This window comes from Anguilla anguilla, chromosome 3 (genome assembly GCF_013347855.1).
Source record: "Anguilla anguilla isolate fAngAng1 chromosome 3, fAngAng1.pri, whole genome shotgun sequence".
In the NCBI taxonomy this organism is placed as follows: Eukaryota; Metazoa; Chordata; class Actinopteri; order Anguilliformes; family Anguillidae; genus Anguilla; species Anguilla anguilla.
In genome coordinates this window covers 38,203,582-38,223,675 of record NC_049203.1, presented here as the reverse complement: position 1 = coordinate 38,223,675, position 20,094 = coordinate 38,203,582, and the positions used below count along the sequence as shown (strand labels likewise).

The 20,094-nt window shown below is 42.8% G+C and overlaps 1 protein-coding gene across 5 annotated transcripts in view; it reads left to right on the top strand.

The window, feature by feature from the left end:
- The window catches only part of fign (fidgetin), a 52,108-nt gene extending 32,354 nt beyond the window's left edge, over nt 1-19,754 (top strand). For 4 of the 5 annotated variants that reach the window (XM_035408020.1, XM_035408023.1, XM_035408022.1 and 1 more), the window contains one exon: nt 13,894-19,754. In XM_035408020.1, coding sequence (XP_035263911.1) covers nt 13,894-16,103 — 2,210 coding nt within the window. In that variant the 3' untranslated portion in view covers nt 16,104-19,754. Of the gene's footprint in view, nt 1-13,161; nt 13,581-13,893 lie in introns of those variants that run through there. The other variant, XM_035408024.1, reaches the window with a different exon arrangement.
- The last annotated feature ends 340 nt before the right edge of the window (nt 19,755-20,094 follow it).

The following is a 20,094-nucleotide window of genomic DNA, read 5'->3' as shown; positions in this document are numbered from 1 at the left end:
TCTTGGTCGGTTAATTCTATGCTTTTCAACTTCTTTGAGTCTGTCTCTTGGCCACAAATTATGGATTCTGTTTGGGGCCACCGTCTAATGGCCTAATGAGATGTATGCCGTACATGCTGTGTACTTGTTCCCATGTAAAACTGTCTGATCGACACGGGTTTTAAACACTCACTGAGGTCCTTAACCACATGAATCATAGCTCCTCATCCAGCTGCATAAAAATGCATGTGAGGAATTGGTATAATTGATATGCGTGACAGCGATTCAATTCTGCAGTGCAGCTGTACTGAAGTACACTCCAAAACACGAAACGGACACGGCACAGAAAAGCCTGGTCTCTAATCTAACCACAATGCACTTTGTCCTTGCCTTCTTGAAACAAATTTCTGCAAATTTAGCTTTTTTTTATTTTTTGTAACACTTGCTTAAACTCATTAGGCAAAGTCAAGGACGGCACATTGTGGCTTGATTGAATTGAGGCCTAGTACGGAGAAGATTATGCAAGTAGCAGTGTACTGTGAAGTCAGAGATGCCATTTCCCTTCCTTTACAGTTCCCCTAAAGAGCCTTTCACATCCTTTGTGCAGTTAAATTATATGTGGGTTTGATGCTAATGTATTTTTGATCAGATTAGATTCAGTTGTGTTGTGTTTACACTTACTTTGTACCACAGGGAGTTGATTCCACTTGTAGAAAAAAGTACTGTGCACACTGGCGATGTGGCTGCCATCAGTAATGAAGGGTTTTTTTTATCTGTTGCTGAGATTGACTTAATTTCATCCTTGTGGTTTTTTAGCTAGATGAATCAAGAGACATATTTTTTTGAGAATGGGTAAAAAAAAAAAAGTAATGACAATCACCATTCCAGGTCAAAATTGAGTCAGACAAATAATTTCAGCTAACTGATGCAGGCCACTTTATTTTCTATGCCTCTGATTTGCCCATCCGCAGAACAGTGGCTGTTTTCATCCTGCAGGCCATGCAATGCTACAAGCGTCTGCCAATCAGATAGAAGTGCAGTCGGGGCTTGACATTAACACCAGCCATTGTAAATGCTGAGTGACTAGTGACTTTGGAAAACCACTAGCCACAGTGGCTGGTGAGCCAAAAAGTTAATGTCAAGCCCTGAGTACAGTATATATCTCACTGGCACCAACTGGATGCCAGAGGGTATATGTGATGTGGAACTAATCCATTTTAATGCCTGTGGGTCCCAGTCTACACTGCGAGATTCCTTTACCAAATGAGCTGATCGGTACTGAAAAATTGTGCATATTTGTAATTGTTTGAATGATGCCCTTTAGCAGACCTACCATCCAGTCCGCTTCCAAACCAGGTGGGACAGACCATATCCTGATTCTTTATTCCAAATGTGAATGCCCCTGATGTTTCAGTGGTTTGAAGCATGTGGACCAAGGAATATGTAAGATGGTCAGCAGCTTACATAGGATGTATTCTCGCAGCCAGGTGAGAAAAAATAAAGACGTTCTCCCACCAACCCAACCACATTGTTCTTCTGGGGAAGGAGGACGAAATAGAAATTTTTAATTTAATTTAATTTTTCATTCAGGCATTTAATATAAGTCTACTGTGGACTTTTATGCAATTATAAGATGTAAAAATTCAGAGAGTGTCAGAGATTCTTTGGCAATTGCACCGGTGTCCAGTCTGAAGTGCGAGCAACTTGACATTCTTTTGTCCTCAAAACAAAAAGAGAGCCTCACAATGCATTTATGTGGAGTATTTCAATTGGCCCTGCTTAGTAATCCTGACAGGTTTTCGCCAGCAACAGGGATATTTAACCAATCTCAAATCTCCAGCAACTTCAGTTTGGAGGGTACCTCGTTGACTCTCCTCCCGACCCCTCTGCCTTTTAATTTTGGGAAAATTGTCCATTCTGTCAGTTTAATGTGGTGGCCATCATTAGTGCTAACACAACTCTTAACACATGAACTCCTGCTACCGGCTGTACACGTAACGCCAATCACCGTGTCAGTGGAGTTTAACCATTTCTGATGTTCGAAGAGATGGTTTTATTCTAATCGTTCAGAATGGACTTGCATGGGCGATGTTTGGCTGGTAGTCCAACGGTGGGCCTCTGCTTGCTTTTCACCGTGGAAATGAATGGTGAGCAGTCTTGTGATGGACAGGAGATCCACTCATTGACAGCTGCTTGTATTTATCACAATTGAAGAGTCTGGTGGCGCTCACCGCAAATAATGTCTCCACTGTAGCAAACCCTCTAAGGAAAAGATTGCAACTATGGATATTGTCGCAAACCTGCAGGAGAATTGCCTAAGAATGAAGCACTTGAGAGTTGCTGTATAAATGAAATCCTTCCCTCCAGTGGGATGTTTTTGTGTATGTGCGTGTGTGTTTTGTGCACATAAGTACAGGAACAAAAAAAATTTCTAAATAAAATCCAGTATCTCTGGAGCCTTTTGTTATATATATATAGTATTTTCGCTCTTTGAATGTATTTCAGATTTGTTAAACATAGAGGATCACCTCCATGTCAAATATGTATTTTGTATTTACAAGTAACAGTCCTTTTTCAAACTACTGCCCAAGGTTCTAGAAACATTGAGCCATGACGCTCAGTGTGATGTTTGTATTTATTCACAAGATCTATGTGGACAGTATACATATTAATCGTTGATGGGGTTCTCATGTGTTCTCATGTGTCTGTACCCCATCACTGGAGAATCAGAACTTCTGCAAGTAGCCAAGTTTGAAAATGACACTGAATAGAAAGGCCACTCGCACATTGCATCTTTGCGACCTCAACCCTGGTAACAACCCTTAAATGGTCATTTTGGATTATATATGAAAGTCTTTGTTCCATGCATCTAATAGATGACACTTCCTAAAATGAGACCCTTGAAAATTATTATTGCAAGCAATATAAGATAATGGATTGTCATTACTCTCCTTGCTGTCTGTGCTCATGTACATTGCCTGCTCTTGAAATACGATGCATCCACCATACTTAGTGGGCACTTAATATCAACAAGCGCCATGTATGTAATGATTTATAATTACCACAGTAAAATATGCATTGTGGACATCATTTATCGGTAGCTTTCAATACGTATCTCATGTTATTTATTCAAATGGTTGAGGATAACATTAAAAGGCTTTCTTCGTATTATTATTAGGTGCTTTTTTAAATCCAGTGTTTCCATTCACAGCAACACTTCATGAACAAGAACAGTGTGTGCATCAGTTTGTGTAAGTGTGTGTATACACGCATGTGTGCATTCACGCACGCATGCACACACACAAACACACACACACACACACACACACCCACACCCACATCCCCATCTGCTCAATCAAATGGTGACCATGTTTTTCCTCTGAAATAAAGCCAAATATGGTACAGTTCCTGTTTGGCAAAGTTGTGTTTGTTAGAAACGCATAACATCAAAAAAAAAAAAAATCAACATTCTATTTTGCTTTCTATTTTACTTTTTTTTTTCTTTTCTGCCACATGAAATGATGATCAAACGTTCAGGTCTGAGTCAAGTTTAGATGACTCCTGAGATCTGATACTGCTTTATATTATGCTATGTCTGTGTGTGTGCGTGTATATTTTGCTATTGTTACAGTTTTATTTGTAACTGACTACCACATGGCTACAAATTACGAGTATTAGCGAGATTGGTTGGTTGATAATCTACTGAGCTCTAGATTACACTCCAGCCCACAAATATTGATTTAGTGTTCACTTAACTGCCCCATTTCATTTTGTGCTTGCATAATATAAATTATAGATTATTTTCATGTAAAGTCCACCATGTGCCACCATAAAGTCAGATGTAGTTTGTCCAACTGATACCACATTGGATTGTATTATGGAAGCCTTTTATTATTATTATTATTATTATTATTATTATTATTATTATTATTTTTAAAATAAAATAATAAATTATGGTGAGCGTGTCTTTAAGTAGGACTTGTAGGCCTTAGTTTTAACTTTTTGTTTTATAATAAATTTTTCTGATTAGTTTGTTTGTACGTCACACTGTGATAATGCCTTGTCATATCTTCTTGCCAGCATATCTGCAGTCATATCAATAGGCAGTAATTTCACAATATCGGACATGGTAGTGGTAACTAGGTAAATGTAGCGTAAAGTTGGCGAAGCTTCATTAGTCATAGCCATCCCATAACCTATGGAAGTGCCGGAAATGTATTATCTGACAGCCCTTGGACTGTAAATATGATTTTGAGTGCTACTAGAGATTGGTTTATTATGTACACCCTTTTATAGTAACAACAAAGTTGCAGAAATGTCAAGAAATTGAGAAAAAGTTATGTATTTCAACGTCCTATTTTAATTACTGGAATGGACAGTGGGCATGTTTTTGATTAAGCAAACTCTTGTATCAAAAGAAGTTACAGTGTGTAACAGCTTGCGCTCATCTCCAAATGTATTCATACCCTTCAGAAGCTGTAACAAAAAGATAAACAATTAACTGACAAATGTATGCAGTTGATCTTTGCAGTACTGATAGTATCAAATGCTTACATTTTCATATATGCATGTAAAAATTGTGTTAGAGTTCGGTTTATCTAGATTTACAGTTTATTCATGCAGAGGTATGAACATATTTGAATTCAGATGGAAAATAAAGGAATTAAAAGAATCAATTTAATTGATAAACTTCACTGAACCTCCCCTACATCTAACACATTAATTTATATACACACACACACACACACACACACACACACACACATGCATGCATGCATGCACATTTTCTTTAGTATTAGTATTACTTGAATAATTTAGCAGACATATTGAAGTAAATTCACCAGGGGTTTGAGTTATGCTGCAGCTCTAGATAACTGTTCCGTCAGCCCAGGATAGAGCTGCTTTAGTATTGGTCACTGCCCACCGCCATAATAAGTGTTTACTCGAAATGACTGCATGATTGTTAAAATGATTGTAGCTCTGTCACAACAGGCAATGCATGTGCAGTGACTTATTTGAGCCCAGCAACAAGAATATTACTGCAATTAGGAAGAGTAGTCTTGTCACAGGAAATTGAGCTCCTCATTGACTGGCAGAGTACATTGAATGACTTGGACTGATGCAGCAGTACCCATGAACCCTTGCTGCTGAAGGCACACCCCTTTCTTCATCATGCTTTGTGCATTGAAGGACACCTTTAGGCCAGACTAAGATGTGTTCATCCATTTACCCCAGTCATCACTTCACGTATATATGTGAATGCAACTCGAAATTCATGTTACATTGCCTTGGAAGTAAATCAGTATTCCATAAAGGAACCCTCAGCAAGCATTTAGCAGAATGTATCATGCAGACGCTAAGCCATTGGCCTTACAACATAGATTTGTAAATGCTTTTCAATATGAATTACTGAAGAAAGCCCACTTATGAATGTACAGTTATGCATCTAAACAGTGTTGTTCAGAGACAACATAAATAATAGCATTAATAATATTATCATTAATGCTATTATTTATGGTTTTCACTGTCTTATAATGGAGTGCTTTGTCAAGACAAACACTGTGGGAGCAGGTGGTAAATGGCCTACCCCACTAAGATAAGAAAAGAATTGTTGAATCCTTTAAAGGTAGATTTACCCAATGAAGATGTTTTTTCATCAGTGCACCATAAAAGCACCTGGGCAAGTTCACACTAAAAAATATTATATGGGTTTGAATGGTTGCTCTACTTTTAGCTTCTCTGCTGAACATTTGCTGAGCTCAAGTGCAGTGCATGTTCATGTAGTTGTCATGTAGTTGTACGCACCAGTACAATGACAATAAAGAAATTCTATTTTATTCTTCCATTAAGCAGTTTAGATTTCAGCAATGTTCATTATTTTGTTTTGCACAAGATGCAAAAATGGCTCATTATTTATTTGTCACCACAGCCTCATTTTCCCAGAATCCAATGCATTTTCCTATTATAGTGGACATGCAAGAAAAATGGATTGTGGGAGATTGTAGTTTGTCGTAAGCTGAACAGCAAGTTGTGGAGAGAAATCCATTTTCATTCATTGAGCTTGGATAATTTGTATAGTGCACAAACATATGTATTTGTACCACGACAAGGACAGAGTCAGATACTACAAAATTCAATATGGGTAAAATACCCCTGAAGAGCTTGTGACTGATTCCATGGGTGAGAATAGCCACTGTTTTCTAAAGAAACATAACTGTAGGCTCCATCGGGCTTCCAAGCCAAGTTATCCCATCTGTTGGCTATGACAAATCAGTGTACCGCTCTACCTAACTCTTTCAAGCTTCCCTGTTCATTTTTGAAATTGTATTTTTTTATTTTTTATGAATTTTAGTCTCAATAATAACAGAACTCATTCCATGGATGGCAGCACATAATTGTCTATTGTACACAGCTGTTATTTTTAATTACTGTCCCTCTGAGAGTTGTCAGACAACCTCACATAATTGGTTGAATTACAAGTTTAGAGCTTCCTAAGGTTACTAATAGCTCAACCACTCCACTTTTGTTCCAGCGAGTTCCATTGAGTACTTAAGGCATCCTTTGGATTCGAAATGAAGTCTTTCTGTACTCAAACCTAGAATTATACCTGCTTTTTGTGTTTATCACAGCACATTAGCTAGTGTTTATGTGAAGATTATTTTGAACACCATTAGTGCCTCTGCCCACAGTCAGTCAGTGCTCCAAACATTGTTTAATGTTCTAGTTTGTACTCTTGATGTTGCAAGTGGACAGCGGGTGGATTTAAATCGCTCACTTCAAACAGAGAGCTCTGCTTGTTTTTATTTTTGAGTTCCAGGAAAGAAAGGGGGTAGTTGACTGTGAGGGGGAAAATGTAGGAACAGTGGAAACAAATGAGTTTGTCAGAATTGTGTTTAGGGACACATGCAATTTTCTTTTTTTTTTTCCCTGTGTATTTTTGAGAATGTCAGCAGAAATGACAGCTAATGGTTAAAATGTTTTAAAAATATATAAAATTCTGAAGGGGACCTTGAAGTGCATGGTCTGACGTGAACATTGACAGTGTAGCAGGTGTTTAAAATGTGTGGCTTGCTTCATCAAAAGTATAATTCAAGTCTAATTTGCATATAACTGATTTTTGAACAAATACTTCAAAATCTATTGTCATTTGTTCCATTGCCTTTGAGGTATAACCCAGAACAATCACTATTTGGCAGGTACTGTATGGTTTATAGTTGCTTAATAGATTGCTTGGTTCTAAATTAAGCCCAACCAAAACCTGTAACAATTTCTTCATTGCAGGATTTATGCAGGTTTAACAGCACATTAAGATAAAGTGCAAATATTTGAAAGTGCTTACTTTCAGTCAATTAACCACAACACTAAAATGATTTGTATTGCAGTCTGACACTCATTTAAGGCTAATTAGTTAATTAATTGTGTTTATAAAGTGTTTAATTTAAATATTTTATCCTACAGTAGGCTACTGTGTCTGTTTTTGTTTAATTATTTAACGCGATGGTCCCTGGTTTGTCACCTGTTGTATATGGTTCATTCATTTGAACTCCTGACAGGATAATAGGCACGCCACTGCCGCTGAACTCATTTTTCAGCATCTCAGTGACGTTATGTTGAGCCGCCGAGATGGACGGAGCAGAACAGCGAAAAAGACAGTGACACGTGCTCCCGTATTTTACCAAATTAGGGGTTAAATGGTGGCTCCTGTTCTTTAAGATCCATTTGAATGACTACTGCGTGGATTTCCAAATTAACTTTAAATGGCTCTAACTCGATATGGAAGATGAATTTGGTTCTGTCGTTGAGCGATTACCGCTGCGCATTGAATTGAGAAATTTCCATTAAGATATTTAGTTAATTTCTGTATAAATTTGTGTTTGAGAGTTTCCATCCGTAATGCGAGCCTGTTTAGTGTGTGTTGCACTTTATTGTGATGACAAATCTGCTGTCAAAAGAGAGGCTGTCCAAATATACATATGTGCAATCTAAAGTGAAAAGCTCTCATACCAGTGTTTACATCCGCTGATGAAAATCCCTGCGCTGTAATGATCAGTAATTACACGTATTTTTCGGCTCGTTCCGAGGACAGACGGGGGCTTTTCCTGCTTTAGCCTGCTGCTTTTCGTGAGCTCAGAAAAGCCCGGCTTGTGCGGCTTAATTATGACATTACTAAATGTAGCAGTCTGCTCCGGTGCCGCAAACACTTCCAGCGCATAATCACGGCGAAGACTGACTTTAAAGAGCTCATTACAGTTATTTTTCTAAAGACCGGTTTATTAAACACAGTTACCTAATAAGCATCTTTGGTGGTGCAAATTGCTGAAAACAGTAATGAGTCTGATTAGGCCACGTTTCAATTACGACAGCTCAGCACCCCCCTTCTCCAAAAAAAAAGAGAGAGAAAAAAGGAAATCTGTGCCTTGATTCTTGGGAATCCTGCTGGAAGGCATTACACACAAAAAACCCCACCGCCACCTCTGTGCTTCCTTTCAGCGGCACAGTAATGAATAGAGAATTGTGCAAGCGGCAGTCCAATTTACGCACTGGGAAATTGGATGGACAGAGCGGAGGCGAAGTCGTGTTTGCTTAAAAACTGCAAAGGCTACCGAGATTAATAGTTCTCAAAAAGGTCAGCTTCTCTGTTTCTCTTGCTTCTTTGGTGATGACTGCACTAACAGAAATTAAATGCAATATAAATTAAATGCAATACAATATTTTTTTTTTCTAGGCAGTGATGGCGAGTTTGCAGTTTGTGAGTTGGTCTGCATCACTGTCACAATTTTCATTGCCTTAAGAAATAGAACGTTTTGTCACTTTAATCATCAAATGGAACTGAATAAAGTTTTCATTTGAGTTGCTTATAAATAATTAACCAACATGATTCTTTTGCATTGTTTAATGCAGAAAAATATTTTTAAACATTTTTGACCTTTCTATGTCCTGTTTTATTTAACAAGAACCAGAATATTAGACTATACAGTTTAACATGCTTTTTAGTGGAGTGATTGCATAACAAATTTAATGGTTTTTTTCATCCTTATTTACTTAAACATCAGAAATGGCAATGTATCGTAATCAAATAGTCTAATTAGCAAACATACTTATGGATTATTTAAGAAGAAATTAAAAACAATTTTCACTTGTTCATGTGTGGATTTTGATGTTTTGACGGACTGCGTTGTATTGCTTATATGTGATAACTGATAAAAGTTGATGAGCCTGGCTCTTAAAACTAAATGAACAACACTTCTACCCTGCATCTGTTTTTAAAAACAGGTTTGGTATCCTCATGTTGCTTAGGCTTAATAGCTAACCTCTCCTGGTGGCAGCAGTAAACGCTAAAATTCAATATTCTAGCATTTTGAATGAACCTAATCTTGGTGTTTTTGTGCCTCAGGCATCATAGTGTGTTGTTCTAGGTGGAGAGCACAAAGGTCAAGGGGCAGCATTCATCTAAATATCATTAGTAATCACGATTGCATAATGAATCAAATTTGATAAAGACTCCAGTGTTACTCCTGTACACCCTCACCAAAGTTACCTGGGTAGAGGTTGAATGTTGAATAAAAATAGATAATGAATATGGATGTGGGGGGCAGTGTTTTCTGAATCTGTAGATGGCGTGCATATTGCTTTAGGTACTGGGAGCTTTTGGGATGAAATGTTGACCACCGGACAAGGCCAAATTACACAAAGACCTTTTCACTAGACTGAAAGTTACGAATCAGTGAAATTTGAACTCAAGCCCTGGAGCCAATGAGAAAAGACTCCATCCACTTATGGAACATTCAGTAATTATGCCATAGGAAATGTAAATAAAGGAAATTCTATTTTCAGATGTGCGTGCATGCATACGTGCGTGCTCGTGTGTTTCTGGCGTGTTAGTCTGTGTGCACGTGCAAGCGTGTGCATGTGTTGTGTGTGTGTCTGAATGTGTGGGCGGCGGGGGTTGGGGGGGGGGGTCCGTGCGCGCGTGTGCGTCCGAGTGTGTGCGTTTGAATGTGTCGGCAAGTGAGCGTGCGTGCGTGTTTGTGAGAGGCCAGAGCACAGGGAGGTGACTGCTTCTCTGAATGTGTTTCTTTCCCTCAACTTCCCCAACCCCCACTTGTATCCTGGCTTCTCTCTCTCTCCGTCCCTCTTTGTCTCTCTCTCTGTCTCTCTCTCTCTCTCTCTCGCTCTCCCTCATTTCCCCGCTCTCTCTCTCACCACCGACATGCCTGCACTTTTTTTCTCCCCCTGCTGAAAGCTGAACCTTGCTCTCTTGAGCAAGACCAACGCAACATGAAGAGTTAGTTTGTGGATTCTTTAGTGCCGGCAGAGAAGTGTTTCTAACAGATGATAGACTGCGTGCTGCTGGGTAGAGAGGGCCGAATGGATTTTTTGCCACAAACCCTGGTCCTCACTAATTGTCTTCAATATGCCGGTAATTGCATTTCAGGGGGGAATTCGGCCTGAGCGCTGACCGCGTGACATCCTCACGCGTTCCAGTCGAAAGCGGCGGCCAGTCAGGCGCGGCGTTCAAGAGAGCAGAACGGCGCTTATTTCCTCCGATACTGTACATTACGTCCTGATACCGGCGTTTTATCAATCGTAAATATTTGCAGACCTTGGAGGGGGGTTTGGCACGTCTCTCAAAGATGGCCACCGCGTGTTTGCCGTGATAATCCGCGTCTATGTACAGCAGGCTTGAACAGTAAGACGGTCCATATCCGTTATCCTTGTCCTTTGCCAGGGAGGTGGATTGGGTAGAAATTGTGGGGGGGGGGGGGATTTCATGTCACTGCTCCTCTCCGCAAGCCACTGATTTCAGACTCACTCATCTTCCGTTTAATCCTTTTTTTTTTCTTCGTCGTCTTGGTCCGTTTCCATTTCATTAAGCTTTTGATGCGTTGGGATCTGAACTGTACGTGGTAAAGCACACTCTGTCTGTAGCACCTACGCCATTGTTCAAAGCGGCACTTTATGCAGATGAGACAGACCAGAAAAGAAAGCCATTTGCCAGAAATGTATTGTAATTTGCAGAAGTGAGCTGTGGAAGTGTGATTTAAGGGGAACCATCATTGCTGCTGTTTAAATGAAATGATTAGAATGTATTAGTTCACAGCTACAGGCTGCAGAGCATATAAGTACTGGTCACTTTCTCTTAAATAAATGGAAAAATCTGTGACTAAGCAGAAACAATGTCAAACAACTCTCATAAAAATATTGTGTTTCTAAATGCAAAAACATTTGCTAAAAGCTGGTAACTGCTGTTATATTTTTAGAGTGACCTACAAACCCCTTCAGTGGCTTTGAGAATGCAAAAGAATAAAGTTATTGTTAGATAATATGTTTTAGCCGTGATGCAATTGTTGCAATTGTAATGCAAAATAACATGAAGCCTTTTCAGTTTGTTTATTAGAAATTATTATTTGGTATATTCAAGAGAAATTGTGTGCTATCCACCTGTGCTCTGTGATATTTTATCAGTTTGATTTTGTAATGGTAGCTGATGAATTTTAAGTGAATGGGATAAAAAGATAATCACACATAATATTAATTGCAATTTAATTTTCATCTTCAATATTCTAAAATGAAATGTTTTTTTTTTTTTTTTAAACCAAAAATTTCCATCAGTTAGATATTGTCTGTGATGTTGGTGAATGTTATTAATGGTATTAAAAACGGCTCCCGTTTCCCATGTGTGAGAATCAAATTTGTATTTATCGTTAATTGATGGACTTTTCGCATGTCTGCCGTGTTCATAGGGCGCTCTTTCTCCTCGGCATTTCTTAATCATTAGCTCGGGAACCTGACAGCCATGCCAGCCCCAGCAAGATTCTCTTTGACTAAAACCTTGTAAATTAACACAATTAGCGTGGCATCATCCCGCTAATTAGCTCGCGGTGTCTGGTGCAGCAGCTCGGCAAGCGTCTGGGGGAAAGTCATGTGGGAATCCACATGCCGCTCTGTTACCAAACAAACACCGCGCCTCAGCAGGCCGCGCTTTCCGCGAAACCCGCGGCGGCCGTGTCCAAGCCCCTCGCAAGCGCGCGACGGGGGTGTCTGCGTGTGTGCGCGCGCGCGCGCGTGTGTTTGTGCATGCGTGCGCGCGTGCGTGCGCGCTCAAGTGTGTGAGAGAGTGTGCTTGTATTGCTTGTGAGGATGTTTTTTTTCATGTTTTTATGTGGTGGCATCTGTGTGTATTGTGTGTATGTTTGTACATGGTTGTATAAGGATGTGTGTGTGTGGGGGGGGGGGGGGTTGTCAGTGATGTGAGTCCATGTATGTTTGCACATGGTTTTACAGGAAGCGTCATATATTTTATTTATGTTTTTCCTGTGTGCTTGGGGAGGGTAGGGGATATGTTTGTACATGGTTGTTGTGTGGACACGTGTGTGTACATTTGTTTATGGAAACCTGACCTGATAACAGATGATTCATGGACCGTGTGTGTGTGTGTGTCTGTGTGTATATGTGCGTGTGTGTGTGCGGGCGCATGTATTTGTGTGTGTGCGGGCGGGTGTGTGTGCGTGTGTGTTCATGCGCGTGTGTGTGTGTGTCTGCGTGTTCTCATGTGTGCATGTGTGTGCGTGTGCGTGCTTGTTTGTATTTGCGAGTGTGTGTGTCTGTCTCTCTGAGAGCGGGCTGGATCAGGGCTAACAGATCCAAGCTTGCAGTGACAGATGTGCTGCATTTTGTCTTTTTCCTCGTCTGTCACGAGAGCGCTGCCGGTCACCCGACCGTCAGTGGGAAAATCGCACCGCGGCGGATAGGAAACCGCACCTGTTGATGCTGCTCTGCATCCGCAAACAAATCGCAGGCGCCGAGAGGCTGGAGACGTAGCCCGCGGCCCCCCGAGCGCACGCAAAAAACACCTTCGAGGAAGCCGGCGGAAGACGCCGGATTGTCATTACCTCCCCAACCTGTTGTGCCGCGTCTGTGATAATCGCGCGGCGAGCCCGCGGCGACGGCGCCTGTAAACGCTAGTATTTGCAGACGGGCGTCGGGATTAAACTGGATGGTGCCTTTTGAGACCCAGAAATTGGGGGGGTTGGGATGGGGGTGGGGGTGGTGGGGTGGAGAGAGAGAGAGAAAAGACTGAAAGGCGGACGAGGGCCGTGTGTTTTACCTCCAGCCCCCCAGTCGGTGCACCGGGAGACGGAGAGAGAGAGAGAGAGAGAGAGAGAGAGAGAGAGAGGAGGCCGTTGTAATTCATGCCGAGCTCTGCCTTTCGTGTGATGAAGGCAACAGAGCGATGCCGGGGAGATTGCTTTGCTGCACTCCACGAAGCAGATTTGAAACCCGTCTTGGACCCGCTTTAGATGAGAGTTGGATTATAGAGTGACCTGCGATGTCTGTGTCATATTGTTCTGTGCAGGGTGCATTATACTGTGCTAACTGGGTGTTGGGTCTCAAATTTGCGCGGTGTCCTTGATGCGATCTGTCAGCGATGTCTCATATTTTTCATACAGGGGGTTGTCGTGCAGGAAGAGCTGGGATGAGGGCTAGAGCCAAAAGTGTCACATTGTGAAGATTTAAGCGACAACTTGAAAGGGCACCGAGAGCCCTTCTCCAAAAAATGTCTCGGTGCTTCATCCCCCAGTATTCGTGTTGCATTTAATGTATGTATGTATTGTTGATTTAAAATGAAGTTTAAATTTTTTTTAATTGATCTCCAGTGAAAGTATGGAGTTGGACATACAAAACAAAAAAATCTGAAACGGTCCTAGTGCGCATATGATTGGTATAGCCAAGTCTATTTTCTGTGTATTGGACCACCAAGTTTTCTGCTTTTTTTTCTCCAGTTCTGATCACTAGTTTTTTTGTGAAATGCATTGTTTTAATGAGACTGTTGACTACTTCCAGGTCAATAAAGTAATGTATTTGTGGCAGCTAAAAATGGCATCTCTGTCTTTGTCGTTGATGTGATTGCAGGCATAACGATGCAGTGGACCCCAGAGCACGCCCAGTGGGCAGAACAGCACTTTGACATCACCTCCACCACCCGCTCCCCGGCGCACAAAGCCGAGGCCTACCGGGGTCACCTGCAGCGGACCTACCAGTACGCCTGGGCCAACGACGACATCTCCGCACTGACCGCCTCCAACCTCCTGAAGAAGTACGCCGAGAAGTACTCGGGCATCCTGGAGGGCCCGAGCGAGCGGGCCCTGCTCAGCTCCTACGCCGACGGGGCCCCGGGGCTCCTGAACGGCAGGAAGTCGGAGAGCGAGCCCTGGCAGGAGGCGGTGTACCCCATGAACTGCGTGCCCGACGTCATTTCCGTGAGCAAGGCCGGGGCGGCGTCGGGGCTCCCCCCGGCCGACGTCTCGGCCAGCATGGGCGGCTCCCCCGGGGTGGAGCCCGGCTACTCCAGCAGCAACTGCGGGGGCCTCCACTCGGGGCTCCCGGCTCAGGAATACGTCTCGGGCTACAACGGCTCGTACCTGCAGTCCGGCTACAGCGGGCAGCCCGCCTCGGCCCTCCCCTCGCCCCACCCCTCCCCCCTGCACAGCGCCGGGCTCCTGCAGCCCCCCCCGCCCCCGCCTCCTCCCCCGACCCTGGTGCCCGGCTACAACACCGGGTCCCCCAACCTCTCCGGCTACAACTACCCTCCCGCGGGGTACCCACCCCAGACTGCCGTGGCGCCCGGGTACAGCCCCGGCGGGGCCCCCCCTCCGTCCGCCTACTTGCCGTCAGGAATCGCCGCCCCCACGCCCCTGCCTCCCTCCACCCTCCCCGGCTACACCTACCAGTCCCATAACATTGCGCCAATTGCACCGACACCTTTGAACAGCAGTTCAGCCAATTCCCTGAAAAGGAAAGCTTTCTATATGACAGGGCAAGGAGAAATGGACTCCAGTTATGGAAATTTCAGCTACAGCCAACAGCGGTCGACGCAGAGCCCCATGTACAGGACGGGAGACAGCAGCATTTCAAGCGTGAGCAGGGGGAATGGATTTGACAGAAGTGCTGAGGCGTCGTCTTTGGCGTTTAAGCCGACGAAGCAGCTGATGGCCCCGGATCAGCAGAGGAAATTCAGCGGTCAGTCCGGCAGGGCGCACAGCCCTCCGTCCTTCGCCCCGCCGAAGGGCTCCCTGGGAGGCTCGAGGACTGGCGAGGCGTTCGGCAAGTTCACGTCGCCCGTCATGGGCGAGCACGGGGACGAGCACAGGTCGCACCTCCCCCACGCCATGCCGGGGTCGGCGGTTGGCGCAGCTACCTCATCCGCCCACCCCGCCGAGGACCAGCTGAAGAGCAGCGACCCGCGCCTGGTGGAGCTGGTCACCACAGAGGTCGTCCAGCAGGGCCCCCCGGTGGACTGGAGCGACATTGCCGGCCTGGAGCTAGCCAAAGCCACCATTAAAGAGGAGGTGCTCTGGCCCATGATGAGGCCGGACGTTTTCAGTGGCCTCCAGGCGCTACCTCGGAGCATCCTTCTATTCGGACCTCAGGGAACGGGCCGGATGCTGCTGGGCCGGTGCCTAGCCAGCCAGCTGGGCGGCACCTTCCTCCGGCTCAGCGGCTCCGCCCTGGCGACCAAGTGGCTGGTGGAGGGGGAGAAGATCGTCCAGGCCGCCTTCCTGGTGGCCCGGTGCCGGCAGCCGGCGGTGGTGTTCATCAGCGAGGTGGACATGCTGCTGTCCGCCCAGGTGAGCGAGGACAGCCCGGTGAACAGGATCAAGGGCGAGCTCCTGATGCAGCTGGACGGCGTGCTCAGCTCGCCCGAGGACCAGGTCCTGGTGGTCTGCTCCAGCAGCAAGCCCGAGGACATCGACGAGTCGCTGAGGAGGTACTTCATGAAGAGACTCTTCATACCGTTACCCGACAGCACAGCAAGGCACCAGATAATCACTCAGATGCTCTCACAGCACAACTATTGCCTCAATGACAAAGAGGTTGCACTGCTGGTCCAGCGGACGGAGAGCTTCTCCGGCCTGGACGTGGCCCGTTTGTGTCAGGAGGCGGCGGTGAGCCTTCTCCACGCCATGCCCGGCGCCGACCTCACCGCCATCCTGCCCGGCCAGCTGAGGCCCGTCACGTACCAGGACTTTGAGAACGTTTTTTGCAAAGTCCAGCCCAGTATATCACAGAAAGAAATGGACACGTACATGGAATGGAACAAAATGTTTGGGTGCGGCCAGTGAAGGGGAAGTTGGCAAGAACCGCATGGGCGGCCGAGCGAGCGAGCGAGCGAGCGGACGGGTCTGTTCGAGAAGGACGGACGACGGCGCCCTCCAGCCGGGGGAGCGGAAGTGCAGACAGCAGCGGACGCCGTCTGGACAGACTTGAAACGACTGCGCTTTAAAAACGGGAGCCGGTAAATCTACGAGTCGCAAACACAGATCTTATTTCATGCTTGATACTGCTGAAGCCAGCGTCACTTACAAAGGTGCAAGTGAGGTGACTTTGAAACGATGGAGGCCCTCTGTTTGTATATATCATTCTGCTGTTCTTGAGATTTAGTTGCTATCAAGTGCCTAAAGTGGTGCTTTTATCATTTTGTATTATTATTTGTTTGCCTCACAATCTACATTGGTGGCATGTGCTAATATTAAGAGCTTTAACTTCAAACACAAGACTAAAACTAGAGATGTGCTGTTATAGGAGACAGTCTGATTTTTGCCATTGTAAGAGCAACAGTATTCCTCAATTGGGCCTGTTCTGCAGTACCATGTGAGAACGGGAGCAGATAGGGTAATGGTAATCCGGACCCTAATTTGTATATGTCATTTCAGTGTTCTGCCTGCAAAAACTCAGGAAAGTGATTGTGATTTGTACAGTACCTCATAAGATTGTGTGGAAGGCACTATGTACTGCATTAGGCTTGGTTTCTGATTTATACATGATCTGAAAATGTAGGTTTACCTCAACAGGCTTAATAGGAAATGGCAAGAACATGACGATGAATGTACCAGATGTATTCTGGAGAGATGGGACATAGTCAATAGTAAGAATTTGTTTTCTTTTCCATGAATTAAAGTGAAGAATTTTTATTGTGTTTTTTTTTTTTTTTTTTTTGATTTACCTTTTTGAGATGAGAGAGTTAAGGCCCAGTTTCTTGATTTGTGTTTCTTCTCAAATTCCAAATTATGTATCAGTGTCCTGATACTGAACTTCAGCCGCAGTACATGAGAAGTGTAGGCCTACCGGTTATTATGGGATGGGCGTAGTTGATGAAGTTGAGGTAATTCTATTAAACCCTGCCCACATGAAGAATAAAAACAAAAAACAAAAACAGAACCCATGTCGCGTAAAATGCTACCGTGCTACCCCTGGCTCTCCTATTTTGGAGAGCATGTGGCAGGGCAGGAGCCAAATTAAGACTTGCATCTGCTGCTCATATTGTACAAGCTGAGCATCTGGGGCCTGAAAAGGATAAATTGTTCTCCCCAAACACACAACGAAATGGCTGTTGGTAGAGTATGTGACTCCGCTGCTGCTGTCACGTGTATAACAGTGGCTAAGGATTACGTATCACGTATGCCATACTTTCTGTTCTACCTCAGTCTAGGGTCATTCTCTCTGAAAGCAGAACATCTTAGGATGGCTAGATATCAGAAACCCTTTGGTGTACTGAATCAGTCTTTTTGAACAAAAAGAACGAAGGGTGTTGCCTTGGATTTAAGTCGGTCGCGGTGCCCAAGCAGTCCTCTTTAGCTCTTTCGTACTTCTGTTTCCCCCGGTCCCCAGACAGAGGGAGGTTTTCCCATCTGGAAAAGCTGTCACGGCCTGTCATTTGGCATGCGCCACTCCGTTCAGCTCGCTCCGTTTAATGATGCTATGCTTGGAGTGCAGCTGTTTGCAATGTCACGAATGAGCACTGGGTAACAAGTCTGAGCAAGTCCGAGCTTTGGAAACATGGGGAAGTCCATTTACCTGCATGAGAAAAATGAAGCCTTGCATTTGAATGTATTTTTATTTTGCCTTTTCTTTTTATCTTGTATCATTATGAAAACTGTTGCTAAGCACTAGTCCTGTGGTATGTAGCCATACCACTTCATACCACTGAAGGTTTTAAGAGCAGTTTATAACAGGTGCACTGAGCGTTGTTTGTTTTCTTTCTCACACCAGTTTGTTTTGGTTTTATTTTCCTGTCATTGTATGAGAAGTCAAGTAATTCATCCGTATTTATTACATTTTTCAGTTATTATTTAATTGTTGTTATTCATTTTTCATGAAGTGACTACTTTTCCACTTTTATGTTTTCCATTGCTTGTTCCATGCCATTATAGCATCCATTGAGATACAGAGCGATCTTCTATTGAATGTATACTAACAATATTTCTTTTCCCTTTGATGTAACATGTTCCTAAAGACTACTGCCCTTGTTTGACCCATAAAATGACGTACAGTTGGCCTTAAACTGGTAAGAAATATGATGTCCTCCTGACAGCTCTCTCATTTAAATTTCCCTAAGAGAGGTCATACACTAAGATGCCACACACTAATATTTTATAATTAGGGTGATTGAAAAAGAGCGTTAATAATCCCAACAAAAGTGTTCATTTGAAATTCATAAATTTTCCTTGTTTGGCCATAAACTTGACGTATGGTTGTTGCATCCAATTTAAAACTTTTACTGAGGATTATTTTAAAATATATACTTTGCCAGAAATCTGTTTTAAAATATAATTTATATACATTATGAATGAACACTGTACGGTAAAGTACTGGAGAAGATACTCTAGGGGCACTTAAATGCATTACTGTGTGGGGGAAAAAAGGAGTGTTACTATGTTTAACATTTTTTGCCCTCGTTATTTAACCACTTTTGAAATATCAATTTCATCACGTAGCTTAAAACTCTGAATCTAATGAGCAATTAATCGAAATGTCCTTTAAAATATTTGATTTATCTGATACTAATCTCTATTTTCAATCACCCTTGAAGGAACGGCAAATTCAACAATACATTTTGTTTCCACGTGAGTTAATTGTGCTCAAACTGGAAATCTTTTTCTTTAATTAGAAAATGCTAAGCCATGCTGCTGGGTGTTTATCTGACAGGGACTGTGCATTTTTTTTTTTTTTTTTTTTTTTTGTGTCTGTGTGTTTCAAGTCTTTGATGGCAGTGGACAGGTTTAACTGAGGGCAGTGTATTCTTCTCCCACCTTTCGGTTATTTACTCTTTTACACTCGGCTCAAAATTGGAGATGCGTGTAGCTATCAGTCTGTTCATTAACTAAACCCACTTTTTTTCAGAAATATGGACAGACATAATTATTCCACAAAACAAGGAGTGTTGCCTAAATTAGGTGCAATGGTATGTGTGCTTTGCTAATTCAGCTTCATCCGCCATTGCAGTTCTATATTTATTCTGTATGTCCCTTCATAGAAGAGATTAAGCACTCAAGCAAGAAATTGCACTTCTATTTTACATTTGAGAGACACCAGAATGGATCCGCACAGCACAGAGAGTAGCCCAACTGCTGCCTGTCCAATAGTAAATAACTAGGAAAAATCCACCTGCAGTACATCAAGGTTACAAGCACATTCATTACTTCTCATACAATTCAACCAAATCACTTGAAATTTATTTTTAACCAACATTTGTCCCTTTTTTTCTTCCTGTTTTAGTTTTATACAAAACTGCTAAGGATGATGTTTTTTTCACGTCTGTATCTTATGTTTATATTCGAGCATTGTTCTTTATAAACATTTCTACCTCATTGCTACATATTGTACATGTAGTATTTATTTTATGTCTTTTTGAATGTCATGCATTTGTAACAAAAACAAAAAAAAACATGAAAAAAGACTTGTCCTTGAACTCGAACAGTCTACCTCACAAAGACTGTCTTTACACTGAACAGTATTAGCAACAGAATTGATAAGACATATTTGGTGAGTGTGGCAGTGAAGATAATTCACACTTACTACGGATATTTACCAACTTCTTAATATACTCACAATGCTAAAATTTCTGCAAGAAAATTGTGGACTGTATAGGTCTTCTGCAAGGTCTCTTAATGCAAAATCAGTTTGAACATATAATGCGTTGCTTTATTCTTTTGTGAATTGTAGTAGTGCGCGTGTGAATGTGTATGTGTGTGCACATATATAATATATAAAATTCATTGTGTACGTGTGGGATTTTATATACAAATGATATATATAAAACACACTTGCACAAAC